Source organism: Notothenia rossii (genome assembly GCF_949606895.1).
Source record: "Notothenia rossii genome assembly, chromosome: 7".
In the NCBI taxonomy this organism is placed as follows: Eukaryota; Metazoa; Chordata; class Actinopteri; order Perciformes; family Nototheniidae; genus Notothenia; species Notothenia rossii.
The window spans coordinates 9169040-9186499 of record NC_136905.1 but is presented as its reverse complement, the minus strand read 5'-3'; the positions used below and the strand labels follow the sequence as shown (position 1 = coordinate 9186499).

The window sequence follows — 17460 nt, the reverse complement described above, 5'->3', positions numbered from 1 at the left end:
AATAACGAATTAAAAAGTACTTTGAGTTGACTGTTTGATTGGCAGGGAAAGAACTGTTGGCTACATGCTGCCTTGCCTTACCTTGAACCAGTGGCATAACTATCGATGGCGCAGCCCAGAGCCGGTCAGGGGCCAATGGTACTGACCGGTTCGCGCAGTCTTCAAAAGTAACCAAGCAACTTAAATTCATTTGTAATTCGTCTGTCCAATGACCTTGCTTTCATGTCATGTGATACCTTTGCGTGACGAGCGAACCGTTTAATCAACCTGTACTGTGTGGGGGGGGGGGGGGCAAAATAATATTTGCACCGGGGCCAATCACAACCTTGTTACGCCACTGCCATGAACTATTAACATGTAGTTTGTTGAACACTTTGACAAAGATATGAGAAAACTAAATTTACTTACGGATCATGCAGTGGATTAGGAGGTCCTCCAATCGGGTTATTCAGAATGAGCCTTTACTTTAAAGGCTTAAACCCTTGCCTACAGAAAGCTTGTCAATTTAAATGCAAATATCAGCGTTGTTAGCTACGTTAGCTAGTTTGTTTTAGGACTGCATTAGCCCCACTTAAAGAGTTTAATTTCAGTTAAAACATTTAATTTAGTTCAGTCTTTTTTTGTCTGCTAGTTTACACATGTTAATGGTCACGAAACTAGTTATACGATGAATAAAGCTCACATTTTTGTGAATTATTGACTGTTGAGTTTACTGACTTATTGGCAACACAAACAAACTGCTGAATTATTGTGCGTATATTTTCACCTGAGAGCTGTAGATGGGCTTCTTTATATCCGCCTTGCCATCCAGGGCGGAGCTTATACGTGATGAACAATGCTAAAGAGGATTGACCCGCCCCGCCGGGTTACGCCGTGCCTTGGACCAACGGTCAATGAACTACACTGTAAACCAGTGGTCACCAACCTTTTTAAGCCATAATCCATAATCAGCTCACAGTATATAGGCAGGGGTAAAGTGCTATGTGCGAGTGGGAGGCGGACCTCACCTCCTCTAGGGGGGTCCTCCCCTCGTCTAGGTCCTCGCCTCCTCTAGGGGGGTCAGGGGGGATGCTCCCCCGGGAAGATTTAAAAAAAAAAATTGAAGATGAAAGAATCAATCTGGTGCACTTTGAGAGCAACATGAAGAGATCTATGGATTCATCTCTCAGCACCCATATGAGACAGAACTGTAAACAGATTTTCTTTTTCTTTATGGATATTTTACAAATCACTCCCCTTTTAAACTGTATTCTTGTTTTACTGCCATATAGTATTTCATACCTGTTTTTCATTTATTCTCTTATTGTTTGTATAACTATAATGATCATATGAAGGTGTACCGCGGAAATAATCTTTTGAATAATTTGTGACAAAACCGTTCTAATCTAAACACTCAGAGTCCTTTAGCTCACCTGAGCCCCTCAGTCTGACACGGGAAGACACTCCTCCAGCTTGTTGTGGAAACAGCTCCTTATGTCCATTAGTGCAGCTAGCTAACCAGATGCTAACATCACGGTCCCCGCTAGCACCGGTTTGAATGACACAAGCACACGTGTATTTCCATGCAACTCTCTGATTGGCCTGGTGACTTGCCTCTGTTGCATTCACTGAACACGGGAAATTGCAGTCCTGCCGTCCTCTCTTGTGTCATGATGAGGTTCACATAAAGCACGGTTAATGTATTATATTATTGAGGTGTCTCAAATATACGTCAATCAAGTGGCACCTGCTAACGGGGTGGTGGATGATATGTTTACATCTAAAAACATATTTTTCAAACATTTTTATTTTTATTTCTTTTGTTACTTTTTTTGTTAACGGTCCGCGATCTACACGCACCACACTCGCGATCGACCGGTCGATCGCGATCGACTGGTTGGTACAACTGCAAACAAATTACAACTTTACCTTTACGTCCCAACGTTTGTATGACCCAGTAATGTTTTTTTTGCGATATTTTTTACATTTAGATCTATGGTCTATTACAAGTTATCAGCAATAATTTGCAGTGCTAGTCTTATTTTTATAATACCAAATCCCCTTTTGTGTGATTTTGTTTTTATTAAGCTTTTAACAATTATTTCTTTATATTTTGTTGTATGTGCATGTAATTGATCTGAAAAATGGGTACCAGAAAACACAACCAGATTTAAAAAAGAAAAGAAAAAAAATGTTTATCCAAATTCAGTCATCTTAATAAATCCATTATCTTTTTATCATGATAAAGTCAAATAAAATCTCTAGTTTTCAGTCTTGCGTGAAATATGGGCATCCTTATTGTGGGCATTTAACACTTTTGCACAAAAGGCTTAAAATAATTTGCCCTCTCCCAGTATCTTAAGACACAGTAGCATTACACACAGTGTTCATGCATTCATCAAATAATTTATTACATTTTTACAAATAATATAGCATTTTTCTGTGAAACACACAAGCGTACATTAACAACATGTCTCCATGAACTTTGCCTTACACGATGACAACAAGCCTTCATTATAATAGTGTTTTTCAAAACCGGTTTATCATAAATCTAAATTTAAATCTAAATTTAAATGTCACTGTGCGTGCCGTGTGCTCTGCATGTGTGACCATTAGAGGGTTTCATCCCTCCGATTCTATCTATCTATCTACAAGGCCTGGGATAATGCTTTAATAAAGTTACATGCAGTAACAAAAATGTCCATGTGGGTTTTTCCACTTTTCTTTACAAGTTAATGCTATCTGAGTGACGGAATGTACTGAACAATTATATAAATAATCATATACGGATATGAGTTTTGAATTAAAAAAACTTACATACATCTCTATTAATAACCACTTCAAAATCAGTATAGCTCCTTTATAATCATTTTGTTAAAGTCAGCGACATTTAGCCACGTGCCCAGAGAGATGGTGAGAGCGAGCAAACCTGCGCAGGCAGTTCGGGCAGGAATATGGCTTCTCGCCTGTGTGGGTTAACATGTGAGTTTTAAGATGTCCTGACAAACGAAAGCTTTTTCCACATTCTTCACACGTGTAGGGACGCAGGTTGGTGTGACTCCTCCTGTGCTTACCCAGATCGCCGGACGAGGTGAAACGATTGTGGCACTCTGGGCATTCAAAGGGCTTTTCCCCAGAGTGTATCCTCTTATGCTTGGCCAGATCACCTGACTGAGTGAAACTCTTGTCGCATTCATTGCATTTGTAGGGTTTCTCTCCAGTGTGTATGCGTTGGTGGTTCCGCAGATGTGATAGGCGGATGAACCTATTGCCGCAGACTGTGCAGTGGTAAGGCCTTTCTCCGGTGTGTGTGCGCAGGTGTATTTTCAAAGCCCCGATGTCTCCAATCTTCAGCCCACAGTCACCGCACTGGTGAGCTTTCTCAATGTTGTGGATTTTGGAGTGAACCCTGAGGTTTCTCTGGGTGATGAAGTCCTTCCCGCACACATTGCAGTGAAAGGGTTTCTCATCAGAGTGCGTCCTAATGTGGAGAGTCAGACTCGACTTGAATCCAAACTCTTTTCCACATTCAGAACAAGAGTATTCCTTCTTCCCCGAGTGTGTGGTTAAGTGGCACTTGAGGTGATGTGATCTTAAAAAGGCCTTCCCGCACACCTGGCATTTGTAAGGCTTCTCCCCTAAGTGTATTTTCATGTGTTGCCGCCACCCGCTGCGCTCCACAAACCTCCGGCCACAATCCTTGCAGACATACGGCCGGTCACCCGTGTGTGTGCGCATGTGATCCTCCAGGCTTTGAGGTGTGCCTATCATCTTGCCACATTCTGGACACTTCACACCAACATCCAGACAGATTGGCTTATCTTCGGCTTCTGTGTTTTGCTGCTCATGACACAAATGCGGCCCTTGACCCCAGGTAGCTTTGAAACTCTTCCCACACTTGGCGCAGCTGAGATGTCCTCCTTTGGTCGCCACGGACATGCTGTGCCAGCGCTGACAGTGATTCTTCAGATTCTTCAGGTACTGGAAGCTGCGCGCACATGTGGGACAGGGGAAGAGTCTGCGAGGAGGGGCAGAAGGATGGGCTTCACGTATATGGAGCCTAAGGTGTACTTTAGATTTAAAGGTGCTGCTGCAGACGGTGCACGGGTGTTTGGGGATGAGGTTCAGTGTGCGGCTTGAAAGGCATTTCTTTAGTTTGGCAAGATACTCCTTCTGATGGACCCACTTGACATGCTTCTCCAGGAAGTCCAGGTCAGTGAAGGAGACATCGCAATGAGTACATGGATAGAAGTCCGACGATGACTCTGGGGAGGAGAGGAAGACACACAGGAGGCAAAGTGCATGAAATGAAGGTGGTAATTATGATTTTCAAACTTCCCTATTATACAGACAACGTGAAAAATACTTAAAAGTTATGAGCAACAAAATAACACTATTACATTAATAATAAACAGGATGTAAATAATATTCTTCTTTCCATTTTTTTTTCTGTAATTTGGCCCCTCATATGTATATATTTTCTATTTTGAGATGTTTCTATTTTATGTTGGTTTATTTATTACTCTTTTTTCATTGTTTTAACATGCCGAGTCCGCTGAGGCGAAAAATGAAAATCCAGTCTTATCTTATCTAAATATATTTAAATATTGCAAATTACCAATTTACAACATGACATCAGTTACATAAGCTACAGTGCCACAAATGGCAAAGTACTGGCCTTATCTTATATTACATTAATACTTATAGATTTTAAAATATTTGATAACCTGCTGTTGTATTAGTGCAATGAAGAAACACACTTTTTAATATGAAAGAAACACCAAAGCGTCAATAATATCCAGGGATTGCCTGTTTTCTTTATAAACTACAGATATCCTACCTTTGCAGTCCTTCTCTCCTTCTCCATAATCTCCCTTGATGTGTATTGTTGCCTCCCCCCCTCTCTGCTGCTCAATGTGTGTCTCCTCTTTTATCCCTGACTCTGGTTCCTCTTTGACAGCAGCCTCAGTGAGATCTGGATGAGGCTCAGAGTCACACTCTTCCTTTATGTGTTGCTGAACATCTGGCCTGCATGTCTCAGTCCCATCCTTAGTGTCTGAGCAGCATGATGAGGGTCCATTGTGCTCCTCACTGATCTCCAGTGAGAGTGGTTCCTCCTTGATTTGGATGGTCAGACCCGCCCCATTAGTAAGGTGCACTTCCTCCTCTGGTTCACATTCAGTCTTAACTACCAGAACATCATGTTGTTTCTCTCCTCTCTTTGTTTTGTTTTGCAAAGACTTCTTCTTGGTGGATTTCATCTTCATCTGGTCACCATTAGGGTTTCGTCACTTAATGTGCTGCGAACAAAAGGGACACATTGCTGAGGTTAATTTATAGTACAGAAAAGGCAGTAACATACAATACATTTGCATAAATACACGACAACAGTCTTCATCTTCTCCATATTTCTGTTATCTGCGGGTTAGCATCATAGCTAAGCATCACTAACGCCTGCATTAGCCTAGCAGCGGGGCTAGCACTGTGGGTCATTTACCGTTAAAACCGTTTTCTGGCAGCTAGGCAACTGTCAATGTTATTACGGATAATCAGCTGTAAAGAAAATACTGACTGTTGGTAGTTTCGTCATTCAGTCAAAGCTGCTTTTCAATACCTAAGCAGGTTAACGTTTAATAAATGACTAGAATATAACACAGGAAGAGCAGCACACTTCCTCCTGCTCCGGCCAATCAGCGCAGGTCACTGATGTCCAAGTGTTACATTACAGGATTAAAGCAACAGCAACACAATCACAAATACAACCACTTACTGCCACTGCATTTTATTAAATAAATAACTAAACATGTCTTATAATGCACAGATACTCTTTTCCTTTTATTTAAATCTGTTTAATTCTACTTTATCCTTCTTATTTGCATTCTCTTGGCTTTTTTTTAATGACTTTTTGAAATGTAACCTTTACATTGTTTCTGCACTCTGGTGGGTTAAAGTCATTTGACAGGTGGCATTGCGGGGTTTAGTATAATTGTAATATGGATGTTATAAAGGTGTAATAATATTGTGATTTGGGTGTAATCTTAGTGCTGTATTAATGGTGTAATAACGGTTTAACATTGGTGTAATATTGGTGTTAGTAGATGTGTGTAGTGTGGGTGTGATAATGGTGTATTAACAGTGTTGTATGGCTGCAATAGTGTTGTTTAACCCTTCTATTGTCTTAGTCCCCCCCCCCCCTTATTTTGGTGTTCGCGTCAAATTTGAACGGTCATGTTTTAACTGCTATTACATTAACACAAAAACCATTAATCATCACCAAATTTCATTTCACACTCTTTCAAACCGTAACTATTGTATCAGACTACTGGTATACATGAACAACTTCAGTAAATACACAAAGAATAGACACTGAACCTGTATTGCGTGTGCCAGGTGTGATCCATGTGGGGGGATGGGCACATAAGGGGGGGAACACATTTAGAGTGTGAGTGTGTGTGTGTGTGTGTGTGTGTGTGTGTGTGTGTGTGTGTGTGTGTGTGTGTGTGTGTGTGTGTTTTATCTGATCCGGATGGTTACTAATTCCTTTTCTTTATGGCGGTAATTTTTGACAGGGAATAAAGAATTACAAAGTTGACTAAATCATCCAAAATTCAATGAAAGTGTTGATCAGCAATTGCATATGTTCAAATGTCTAATGTGAAGGATATCATAAAGCCTTAATGCAATCGAATGTAAAACAAAAAAGTTATGATCGATGAAAGTAGTAAATCGGTCAGATTTGACCCGAAGACAACAGGAGGGTTAACAGTGTAATATTGGTGTGATATGGGTTTAATAATGTATAAAATGTGTACCCTACATGGAGATAGTATTTCTGTTTGTAAAATGGAAAACAAAGGAACATAATTCTAAACATTTTTAGACTAGATACATTAGAAAATCACAAATAAGTATTGTTTCTAATTATTTTGTAAGGAGTTGTTAAGGGTTAATAGGCATTTGTAATTAGTTTTCCCTCCTGTAAAAAAAAAACACCGAGTCATGTTTCACAGACTTTATTCAAGCCGACTCAGGACAGAGAATCTTGACGCAATATATTCTGTACAGCACTGTTCCCTTTTTTGAAAACCAAAAAACAAACACAACAAAATGTATGTACAAAATATGTTAAAAAAAAGAACAGACAAAGACACAAGACAAAAAAAAAACAGTATTAATGCATAATGGTGGAGGGCTGTTATAAATAGGGACAGTATGTATTTGAAGCTTTTGCTGTGAGTATACAGTTCATGATTTTGTTCATTCGATAATAAGCCAGTAGCATCATTCTTAGTTCATTCATGACTCGTGTGCCATCTGAGGCTGGACGACATCTCTTAGTGTTTCTCGTGAATAATGGGGCTCATTGCCTCCATGCAGTGCAAAAAGGAAACCAGAGAGGAAACAAAAAAAAAAAAAACTAACCTTGACACCAACCAGTGAAGAAGTAATTCAGTCTCATCACAAATAAAAAAGCTTTCACGTCTTCTCAAAATCTCTCACCAGGAGAATTCATTCCGTTGCGTTCATTTCGATAAAGTAATATTTTCCATACTTTTTCTTTTGTATACATCAAATTTCTTTTCTTTTTTTGAATCAAATTGATTGGTTATTACAATCATTTAAGCAGACAAGGTGCCTGAAAAAAGCAGTCCAGCAAAACGAGCCAAACACCAACATACATTTCATGTCAACAAAATGTAACCACATGTTTCCAAAGGACACATACTTTCTTCTTTTCATGGACGAATTATGTTGGGTTTCTCAATTATTTTACTATTATACTAATAGGGAAACATCATCCTTCATTATTTGTTCGAGTCATAAAACCAAATGTGTTATTAAGTGTAAGCCGTTCGACTCGCAGACAAGGCAATAAGTGAAGGCAGATGAGAAGAAACACAAATTAAAGTGTAACAGGTGAGTGAATATGCACATACTCATGATTCTGTGTAACATAAACACGTAGCCTCGAAGCCTGCCATATACTGAGCTACAGTTATAAAATCACTCATATCGACTGTGATATAAAAAACATCTCACAAGCGACAATCACAATCTTGCACATTACGTCTAACCAAAGTCTTTTTGTTCTCAACGGCAATTTTGATTGTCACTTTCTGGGGTATAAAGCACATGTTGGTTCCAAAGAGAGTATTTTGAACACCTCTCTTTGTCAGTGACAAGAGTTTTAGTCCTCAGTCCGGCTTCAGTCTGTGTATGAGACCGAGTGTGCTCACACCTCATAGACAGGATGTGTTGTTGAAGCATGAAGCAGTTGTAGTGCATTGTAGAGACAGCTGGCATGGTCATGTGAAGCACTGCAATACATGATACAAATAAAAGACACTTAATAATTCATTTTACAGTGTATGTACAACTCTGTTCAAAATGCTCACGTGAAGCGACATAACTCTCGGACTTTTACCTTGCAGCTTTCAAACTAATTCAATTCATCCCCTCTCTTTTACACCTTATCTTATATTGTTGCTTCCCTACATAGCCATAGTGGTGAGGTGCTGATGTCCGAGCAGACCCTTGCGCCCCCCTCCCCCCGGGTGACCCCCTCCGTTGCCATGGCCACAGTATTCTTGCAGGTTCTGACGCAGAGTAACCAGTGCAGAGCCCAGGCAGGCCCGATTGGGAGCCAGGACCCCCCCGGGCAGCTGGAAGAGGACGGTGGCCACCCCGGCCATGCCGTCGTCCGTGGGCTCCAGGGTGATGGGCCCGACCTTAAAGGTGGAGTAAGAAAAGCCCATGAGCTGAGAGAGGAAGGGGTCGGAGCGGCAAAAGTTCTGGTAGCCGCTGTACGTGGATGGGTGGTGATGTTGTGAGGCGGGGGTGCCAGACGTGGTGCTGGCATAGTGGTGGGTGTTCAGGTAGTGAAGCGGAAGGTGCTGCCCACCGTTGCCCCCTCCACCCAGGGTGAGATGATGGTGGTGGTGGGCCGTGGGTCCGGAGCCCGGGTCGTGTTTGTAGGAGACACCCCCCGCCCGGCCCCTCTGACCCACCACCACACCTCCTAGCTTGCTTGTGCGGGCGTGAGCGAGCGACACAGTGCTGCCCCCCCCGCCCGCTGACGGCAGGTAGATGAGCTGAGGCTCCTCCGGCTCCAGGTAAATGGTGAGTTTAGCGAAGGGCCTCGACGCCATCTTGGTCATCTCCTGGATGTGTCGGCGCTGCTCCCGCCGGAAGTCCAGGAACTGCTTCACCTTCCACAGGAGGACGCAGACGGACAGGAAGAGGAAGAAGCAGGAGAAGAAAACAGAGAAGAAGACGAACAGGTCGATGTGGGCTTGGTCCTGTCGCAGAAACAGCAGACCCTGCGACTCCCCCTGCCTCTGCTCAGTTCCCAGCCCTCTCAGAGCGATGTAGAAGCGGCTGGACTTCAGGGAGTGCACCTCGTGAGGGAAGGTGATGACCACGCGATCTCGAACACCACGGACTATCAGCACCGTCTGAGGTTTCCACACCGTGATGTAGCTGATGAGTCCTTCAGCGCGCTCCTCTGTCATCTCTTTCTCCGCCCCTGGGGGTTTTGCTTGCAACTGAAGTGGGTTGTGGGAGAGCAAGGGACCCAAGAGACTGGACGAGGCATTGGCAAACACCTTTATAGGGGACGGAGGTGAATCCTTATCCACGCCAGTCGCTGTGCCTCGAGTCGCTGGATCATCCTCGATCTTGATGGTGTGAATCCCCGTGGATCTGTCTACGTCCACGATGAAGATGTCAGGAGAGTTGGACACGTACACCTCCACCTCCCCAAAGGTAACATCGATGGTAACCCGGATGTCCACATTGGTGAACTTTGGCTGCGCGGAGAAAAAGACGGTCCGGCCTCTGGGCAGGTTGCGGATGGTGGGGTCATGGAAGCAGTTGGTCTGGGACGTGGGGTCGAAGCAGCACTCTGTGTCCACGTTGAACTGACGGTAGCACTGACGCCCGTTCACTGGGGTGCCGTTGAAGGAGTCTTTGCACTTGGCACACTGAATAAAAGAGCACAACAAATGTTTTGCCTTTAACAATGCAGAGAAAGAAAGTCAAAGATTATATTGCGACCAGTGACCATGGTCAACTTCTGTGTGAATCATATGTTGTCAAAAAATAAGTAAGTGCCTTAAGTGCATACCTGTTGCTTGTAGCAGTCTTTGCGGTCACTCTGAGCGTTGTTGAGGCAGGAGGGGGTCTCGGTGTTGTTTTGGCAGGGGCATCCTGTACCATCGTGTTCATTACACGTGTCTGCATGGCCATTACACTGACACCTGCAATGCACAGGAGAACATTCACACTTAAAAGGAGGGAAAACTAAAGGGGAGAAGAGAGTTTTAGTAAGAGTGCTGCTTCTTCAGGCATTTTTGTGGATTGTCTTTTTGCAACAGATTTCCATCTCATTAGTAGCACGTATTTGTTGCTGTAAGACCACATAGATAAAAAGGTACAATTATAATTTAGTAGTACAACATTCAGTATGCACAGCAGAGTTATATCACAGAGGTCAGGCATTGTGTGTAACAATGTATAATGGTGAAGGTGGACAGTGCCAAAACATTGAGTACATACTCTTTTTTATTTAAATCTAAATACCTAATATTAATGTGTACGTCCGACATATTCATAGTTACCAGATATGTCATTTCCAAAAGCAATATGTTCATGGATGGTGGTGCAGGATGAAAAATGTGTCACTAAATAAGAAATAAGCTTCACATGTCAGACACTCGCTCGTACAGATTATCGTAAGATATTAGTGAAAATGCTCTCAAGTCAGCCGTCTGTTTCTTTGTTACAGGAGACTGGGGTTCGATTCCCAGTCGGCAGGTGTGGCAAGTCCAGTGAGGGCCCTTGGGGAAGACCCTTAATGCGAGAGTCAGACTGGCTCGGACGTCAACGAGGTCCTCGTCAGGTGTTGGGGAACCAGGGAGACCTGATGAGGAATGGCTGCTGGAACAAGACATGGCTGACCAAGGCTGGAGAAAATGGAACTCCTGGACTTCTACTACACAAGTGGGTAAGGGTACCAGGAAGTGGATGTGGGACTGATGAATACTTCAAAACCCAACATCTAGACTAAATAGTAAACAATATTTAGCTAAGTGTCCCATTATCTGCAGATGCAAACAAACAAAAAAAACAGAGGAACCAAAAAAAGTATATTACTTTAATAATGAATATTGTGACGTATCTATTTTTAAGATGAGATATGAAATGCATGCTATATATTGGATTCATTTTTATCATCCTTTACAAATTCTGTATGTTCTTCCATTTTCATGCTCGGTTGTATCGCTGGTGCTGGAAGTCTTAAGGTCAGTGTCTTCACCGCGGGGGGGTCACAATTGCTCAACCTGACGTTGGCCTTCTAGGGGCTTTTCTGCCTCTTTTCCTCCTAAACAGACAGGGAGGCAAACATGTCAGAATATGAATGTGTGCATTATGCTTCTTATCATTGTATTGACAGTTGTGGAAAAAGTACTCAGATCTTAAATTGTGTATAGCAATAGTAAATTGTAGAAAAACTCGGTTTCAAAGTCCTGCATTTAACAGTACACATTACAAACATAACATCATAATACACTATCAAAAGTAATATAACTTGTTATGAGCTATCTCCCAATTCAGAATCAAATACTTAAAAAAACAAGACATCCAAAAAGGTGGAACTAATTGTACTTACTTAATGTTCAGTATGTTAATGTGTATTTACTGTTGATGTATGATTTGCTAATGGACAGTTAGTAGTGACTAGAACTGTCAAATACATGTCATGGAGTAAACAGCTCAAAATAGGCTTCTAAAATGTAGGGCAGTAGAAGTAAAAATGTTAAACCTTAACATGGAAGTTAACTCACACTAATTGAGTAAATGTACTTCAAAACATTTCACCGCTTAATACTGAAAAATCGAGCAAGGTGTTTTCACTCCTCGTCTTTTTCTCTCAGACATGTTTCTCTCTTATTCACATACAGTCTGTTTCCAGCGTGTTAGGAGCATATATGCAGTCTATAGGAACACGACAGAAGCTAACCACCTTTAAGTGTTTTAAAAAGAGGTTTTTGGATTAGGGAACTGAATGATACAAATATATTTACTAGCCAAATTGAGGGCTTACCAGAAACAACGTGTTGACGGCATCCGGGGTTAGATGCCAGTGGTCCAGTCTGGTTGAATCCAAACATGTATTCCACGATAAAACTCCTTTGGGATCGAATCAAATTGTAGTCCGGGGTTTTTCTCTGACGTCGGCTGTCGCAGCCAGCAGAGCAACACATCCCGGGGAATGTTTTACGACCCTTTATCGATCATAGTCTCCGAACAATGGGAGACCGAGCCTTCTACTCGTTCGCCCCGCGCCTCTGGTCAGCTGAGATCTGCCCCTTCCACCGAGGTCTTCAAAAACCGGCCTTAAGACCCTCTTCTTTCGGCAGGCCTTCCAATAAACTTTGACCATGGTACACCTGGAGTACTGCCATTTTTATCGCTATCTCCGACTTTTATTTAATTAATTAATTAATTAATTAATTAATTAAATGTATTATTCTTTTAGTTATTATTCTTTTTTTTTTATCTCTCAAATTGTATCAGTGTCCTTTGTTGTGAAGCGCTTCCAGGTTTGTCTTGGCAGATGAGAAGCGCTATATCAATTAAATGTATTATAGGGAGCTTTTTCTTGGATCATCTTGGACACAAACATGGTGGCGCTAGGAAACAGTGACGTCCCGCGGCCCCCCTGAATAAAGGTTTGGTAATGTTGATCACATTTGTGTTTTTTTAGGTAAACTGGTTTGTTTTTGTCACCCTACTTGGGCTTACCTCACTTACCTACTTGGTGTGTGTGTGTGCGAGCAGCAAGTTCAATACGTTCAACAACATCTATTAGCCTTTTGGTCCAAGAAAAAAAAGAACCCTGTAAAATGCCACAATCCTGTAATACAAAAAAACAACCTGGAACAGCGACGTTAACCCGCTTCTGCACAAACAGTTCTGCTGCAGAGTAGCGTTAACTCACTCCACTGGTAGAGGATGATATGATCTAACATCCCTAGGTCAAGGCAAGAGAATCCATTGTTCTGTGAGCATTAAATATGACTCACTTTTCACACTTCCCCTGAAGCAGGAAGAAACCACTGAGGCAGCTCTCACACTTGTCCCCCACGCTGTTGTTCTGGCAATTCACACACACAGCATTCTCCTCTGTGGGACCCTCTGACACCTCGTTCTGAACCTGATAAAGACACAAAGAGTTTATGGGCAAGAGAACAAAGACTGTGAGCACTTTCTGGTGGATTTGTTTTTACATATATTCATGAGAACGGCAGACACTTACGCTGCTGGTGTCAAGAGGGAAAAGCCGTGGGTTCTCCAGGGCCTTCTTATGTTCGTCTCCGGTTAAACACACATCACTGTTTCCCCTGCAAAACTCCCGACACGGACGACAAGTGCCGCCCCCCTTGGCAGAGCCCACAAACAGAGGCTTACACTTCTCACAGTGCTTACCCTGGAAATGCAAGAGATACATTTGTATTACCGGTTTGGAAATGTTTACATAACTCTGTTTACAGTGCATGTACTTTGCTATAAGCCCTTACTATGGTGTTATTGTGGCACGCGAGGCAAACATCCGGTTGGCTGACTCCGGCGCAGTTGCTGTGTTTGTTGCAGCTGCACTGAGAGGAGCAGTTATCGCCCACAAACCCGAAGTGACACTGGCAAATTCCGGGGGAAATACACGTCCCGTTCAGACAGCCCTGCGCACACACCGGCTCACACTGACCAGAAACACTGTACAGAGGAAAAGCACAAAGAAATGATTTTGGAAAACCTCTATGTTACTATGCAATGCAAGACAGTATTTTTCTTAAAGGTCTCCTATTATACTGTTTTTCATCAATATATTAAAGGTCTCAGATATATACAAAACATGTCTCTGAAGTGTTTGGCTCCAAACACCAAACAGATCATTGCAGCATTACCCATAATCCCCTCTGTTTCAGCCCTGTTTCGAAAGTGCTGATTCTCTGTCTGTTACTTAGATGAAAATAAGGAGCCCCTCCCCACGCCCCTCTGAGAGAGATTTGGTTACAAAGAACACAATGGTGCTCAAGGAGGAGATTCAGGTGATAAGGGGGGGGGGGGTTACCTTGGTTGCTGATTGGCTAATGGTTACTCAAGCCAAAAAATCGTTATGACATCATAAAGTGGCCAAAATCTGATCAGCTCATTTTCAGACAGATTTTTATAGAAATGGATCAGGACAAAAAGAGAGAGAATCTTTGTTCCTGAAACTTTCAGAGTCTCTTTCCACAGAGGGGACACATGTTGATGTAGAAGAGACATGAAGAAGAGGGGACACATGTTGATGTAGAAGAGACATGAAGAAGAGGGGACACATGTTGATGAAGAAGAGACATGAAGAAGAGGATTTTGCATAATAGGTGACCTTTACCAATACTCTTGCATTCAGTGCTTGAGTCATACATGTTAGGTCCAGATCTCACCTGCTGAGGATGTAGCCCTGTTTGCAGGTGCAGTGGTAGCCCTGCGGCTGGTCGTGGCAGTCCTGGGTGCTGTTACAGTCGTGATGGCCATTGGCACACTCATCCTCCTCTGGACAGTGGAGGAAGGACCAGCTGCTGTTCCTCAAGGGGCAAACACCCTCACTCACACCTGGGAGACAAGAAGGGAGGAAGATGAGGGGACCACAGAGCAGAAAAGCAGAAATGTGGTTTATGAAACTGGTGGTTAACGCAATCGCTCAACTTTTTATTATTATAATTGTTTTTTTAGAATAGCTTCTTAGGGTAACATTAAGCTGTCTTTGGCTCTTTTCTGCTGTAACAATGTACACTTCCCCTCTGTGGGACTAATAAAGGTATTCTGATTCTGAAGACATTTCTCACCATCAAGTCCTCCTTGTAGGCAGCCTCCGGCCCCATTGCCCCCCCGACCAGCACACCAGCCGCACTGAGGCCTGGCAATGCACTGGGAGCACTGGGTGAGCTGGGAGCACTGGGGCGAGCAGGAGTCCCCCCCGGAGAGTAGGCGACCGCACTGACCCGCCTCACATCGCAGGGGCGTGTAGGAAGGGCTCATGCACTAGAGACAGGGGAGAACGTTTAGCCATATTTATTGATTCATTTGTTTATTCCACACATGGCAGTTATTTTAAAACAAAACATGTACACTTTAACAATGTTTTTTTTTGATAGCGCATGGTGGAAAGGAGCAGGGAGAAGAACATCTTATTTTACCTGCCCCTTCTTACAAAAAAAATAATTAAATAACCATTAAAAAGTTAAATAAAAGTCATATTCTTTCAGTGTCAGTTGCTTACAAATACTGAAACATAAAACCCAAACACAATCCAAAGTCAACTGTCATACTGTCTAATTACACTTTCTTAAACATTAAAATGTTCTTACCGCCCTTTAAATCATTTGGCATATAAGAATCCGATTTGATTAAATTAAATATTCTGTAAAGCACTTAAGGGGCGGTCTTACCTGCTGCAGAGCCATGCTCCACACACAGTGTTGCCACCCCCCATCAGAGCCTCTGGAGCCCAGACACAGGCTGCAGTTAGTGAGAGTGTGGCAGGGGGGAGGGCAGGGCATGGGGGGGGAGGACTCCACCTGCATGGGGGAGACGTTGAGCAGAGCGTAGCTGAAACACGTCCAGTCGTAGGTGGGGTTCACACTCAGGATGCGCCTCGTCTCACCTGGGGGACACAGTCAGTGTTAAATGAGTTTGATATATGATGCTGCATACATTAACAGACTGGGACACATTCAACTAGAAAATTAAAGCATACATACAAATATTTTTTAAATATGTTATTAAATTAAAAGTTTGTAAATGTTTATTTAAAAAAAAGGAATAGAGAATATAGAAAATTACAATGTAAAAAAAATAAATATACTTTCTATTTTCAGTTCCAGACTAATCAATTTGATCAATTTGACACTGCTTAAGTTTGTATAGTATAATAATTATCATGTTTCATTTGATTATTCTTTTTTTTTGATTATTGTTTTACACATTCTAAATCATTCAAATATATATATATGATAAAAAACATCATAATATTTTCAGGGCTTTACAACCCAATCACCCGTACCTGTGCGTTTGAACTGGCGAGTCCACATGCATTTTCCGGAGGAGGTGCACTTGGGGCAGTCGGACGCCTCGCAGCTGGTCTCAGTGCAGTTGCTGGACACGAAGATCTCTCTCTGGTTGATGCGACAGTCGTGTTCAGACGTGCAGCTGACAAAGCTGCTGATACAGGCGCCCTCTGGACAGTTTGTGCACCACTTACAATGGAGAGCAGGCTGGGAGGATCAGAAAGGGACGGGTATCAGTTTGAGGAAAGAAGCTGTCTTTCTTTGAGCTAGGCTAAAGACACTTATTTATTTATTTATTGACCACTGGCCTTTTCGGCTCCTTAATCCTTAAATCTGTTAAGTCTTCAATTCTGTATTTGCACATTGTTGTTTAAGCTGCCATTCATTTTTCATGTACTTTTTACACAGTGATTTTGTCTCTTTTGTCAACTCTACAAAAACAAATGGTGATTACTTACTAGTGATTGTTTCGATGTAGGTGCGTAGGATGTTACCAGTAACGGATTGGTGAATATTTTAGGGTGTCGAGCGAGGCATTCACTGCAGGTCTTAAGTCTGCGACACTGGTCCGGCTGGCTGGGGGTCGGGGAACATGGAGACTGACCACTCAAGCATCCCGTTCTGACGGAGAGGGAGGGGGGGGGGGGGGACTGTAAGTTGGAGATACACAAACAACACTTTATTTAGAGTTCCTTTCAGCCAAAGCGTTACCTCTCAGCTGTATCAGAAGACGCACAGGCTCCCCGACACCAGACACAGCTGCCGGTGGTGGTGTTGCAGGCCTCTGGGGTGGGCAGCAGGGCGCAGGGGTCAGAGGGCACGGTCAGGGTCAGGAGTCGGCCCAGCGTGACGCCATTAAAGCCCCCGGACAGGAAGAGACGTCCGCCCCAGCTCGTCATGGCAAGAGACACTGAGCGATTCACTGGATCTCCTATAACTGAGACTGAAGGAAAGGAGGAAAACATTAGTTATTGGACGGTAAATCAGGATTTGACTGAAAATGAATGAAAGACTTTAAGACGGTCACCTGGCTGAATCCAGGTGTTACAGTTGATCTGGTACAGAGACACTGAGTTACTGTAGTCCTCAGCTTCGGTCCGGCCCCCGACAATCACCATGGTGTCTTTGATCATGGCTGCAGTGTGGAAGAAGCGGGACAGGGGCTGCGCAGCGAAGAGAGATGACACAGCAGCAATAGATAGGTTATCTATATGCAGCGGACTGAAGCCACGTTAATAAAATATGTTTCACCATTGACTGAATTGTTATTACAACGACGGAGATAATATGAATACCGTCCTGTCATTTTAAAAAGGTTTGAAGCGGGTTGTACTCTGTATTCACTTTAATCTGTTTACAGCGCCTT

General features: G+C 42.9%; 3 protein-coding genes across 14 annotated transcripts in view; all 3 read right to left on the bottom strand.

Annotated features, from left to right (window-relative positions):
* erfl1 (Ets2 repressor factor like 1) overlaps positions 1-992 on the bottom strand; it is a 97421-nt gene extending 96429 nt beyond the window's left edge. For 9 of the 11 annotated variants that reach the window (XM_079692911.1, XM_079692907.1, XM_079692913.1 and 6 more), the window contains exon 1: positions 409-753. The gene's annotated coding sequence lies outside the window, so the exon portion shown is untranslated. The other 2 variants (XM_079692918.1, XM_079692917.1) reach the window with 2 other exon arrangements.
* Positions 993-2365: 1373 nt separating this feature from the next.
* On the bottom strand, positions 2366-5674 carry LOC307045470 (uncharacterized protein). Of its 2 annotated transcripts, none has more exons than XM_079691149.1 (3): positions 5552-5674; positions 4820-5279; positions 2366-4244 (listed from the first exon to the last, which is right to left on the bottom strand). In XM_079691149.1, the coding sequence occupies exons 2-3, from the start codon at positions 5244-5246 to the stop codon at positions 2860-2862; spliced, it is 1812 nt and encodes a 603-aa protein (XP_079547275.1). In that variant the 5' UTR covers positions 5247-5279; positions 5552-5674; the 3' UTR covers positions 2366-2859. The 2 variants fall into 2 exon arrangements, with proteins under 2 accessions (XP_079547275.1, XP_079547274.1); XM_079691148.1 differs by having other exon boundaries at positions 5477-5669.
* Positions 5675-6976: 1302 nt separating this feature from the next.
* megf8 (multiple EGF-like-domains 8) overlaps positions 6977-17460 on the bottom strand; it is a 39721-nt gene continuing 29237 nt past the window's right edge. The window contains exons 33-44 of the mRNA XM_079693897.1: positions 17122-17257; positions 16806-17037; positions 16553-16715; positions 16091-16301; positions 15477-15691; positions 14874-15069; positions 14472-14640; positions 13563-13755; positions 13301-13471; positions 13068-13198; positions 10106-10238; positions 6977-9962 (exon numbers count right to left, since the gene is read on the bottom strand). Of these exons, the coding sequence (XP_079550023.1) occupies positions 8472-9962; positions 10106-10238; positions 13068-13198; positions 13301-13471; positions 13563-13755; positions 14472-14640; positions 14874-15069; positions 15477-15691; positions 16091-16301; positions 16553-16715; positions 16806-17037; positions 17122-17257 (3441 nt within the window). The 3' untranslated portion in view covers positions 6977-8471. The remainder of the gene's footprint in view (positions 9963-10105; positions 10239-13067; positions 13199-13300; positions 13472-13562; positions 13756-14471; positions 14641-14873; positions 15070-15476; positions 15692-16090; positions 16302-16552; positions 16716-16805; positions 17038-17121; positions 17258-17460) is intronic.

Coding starts and splice junctions, on each gene's coding strand:
- LOC307045470 (XM_079691149.1), bottom strand. CDS start 5,246: ATGAAGATGAAATCCACCAAGAAGAAGTCTTTGCAAAACAAAACAAAG. Junction 4,245..4,819: donor AGGAGAGAAGGACTGCAAAG/GTAGGATATCTG, acceptor TCTCCTCCCCAG/AGTCATCGTCGGACTTCTAT.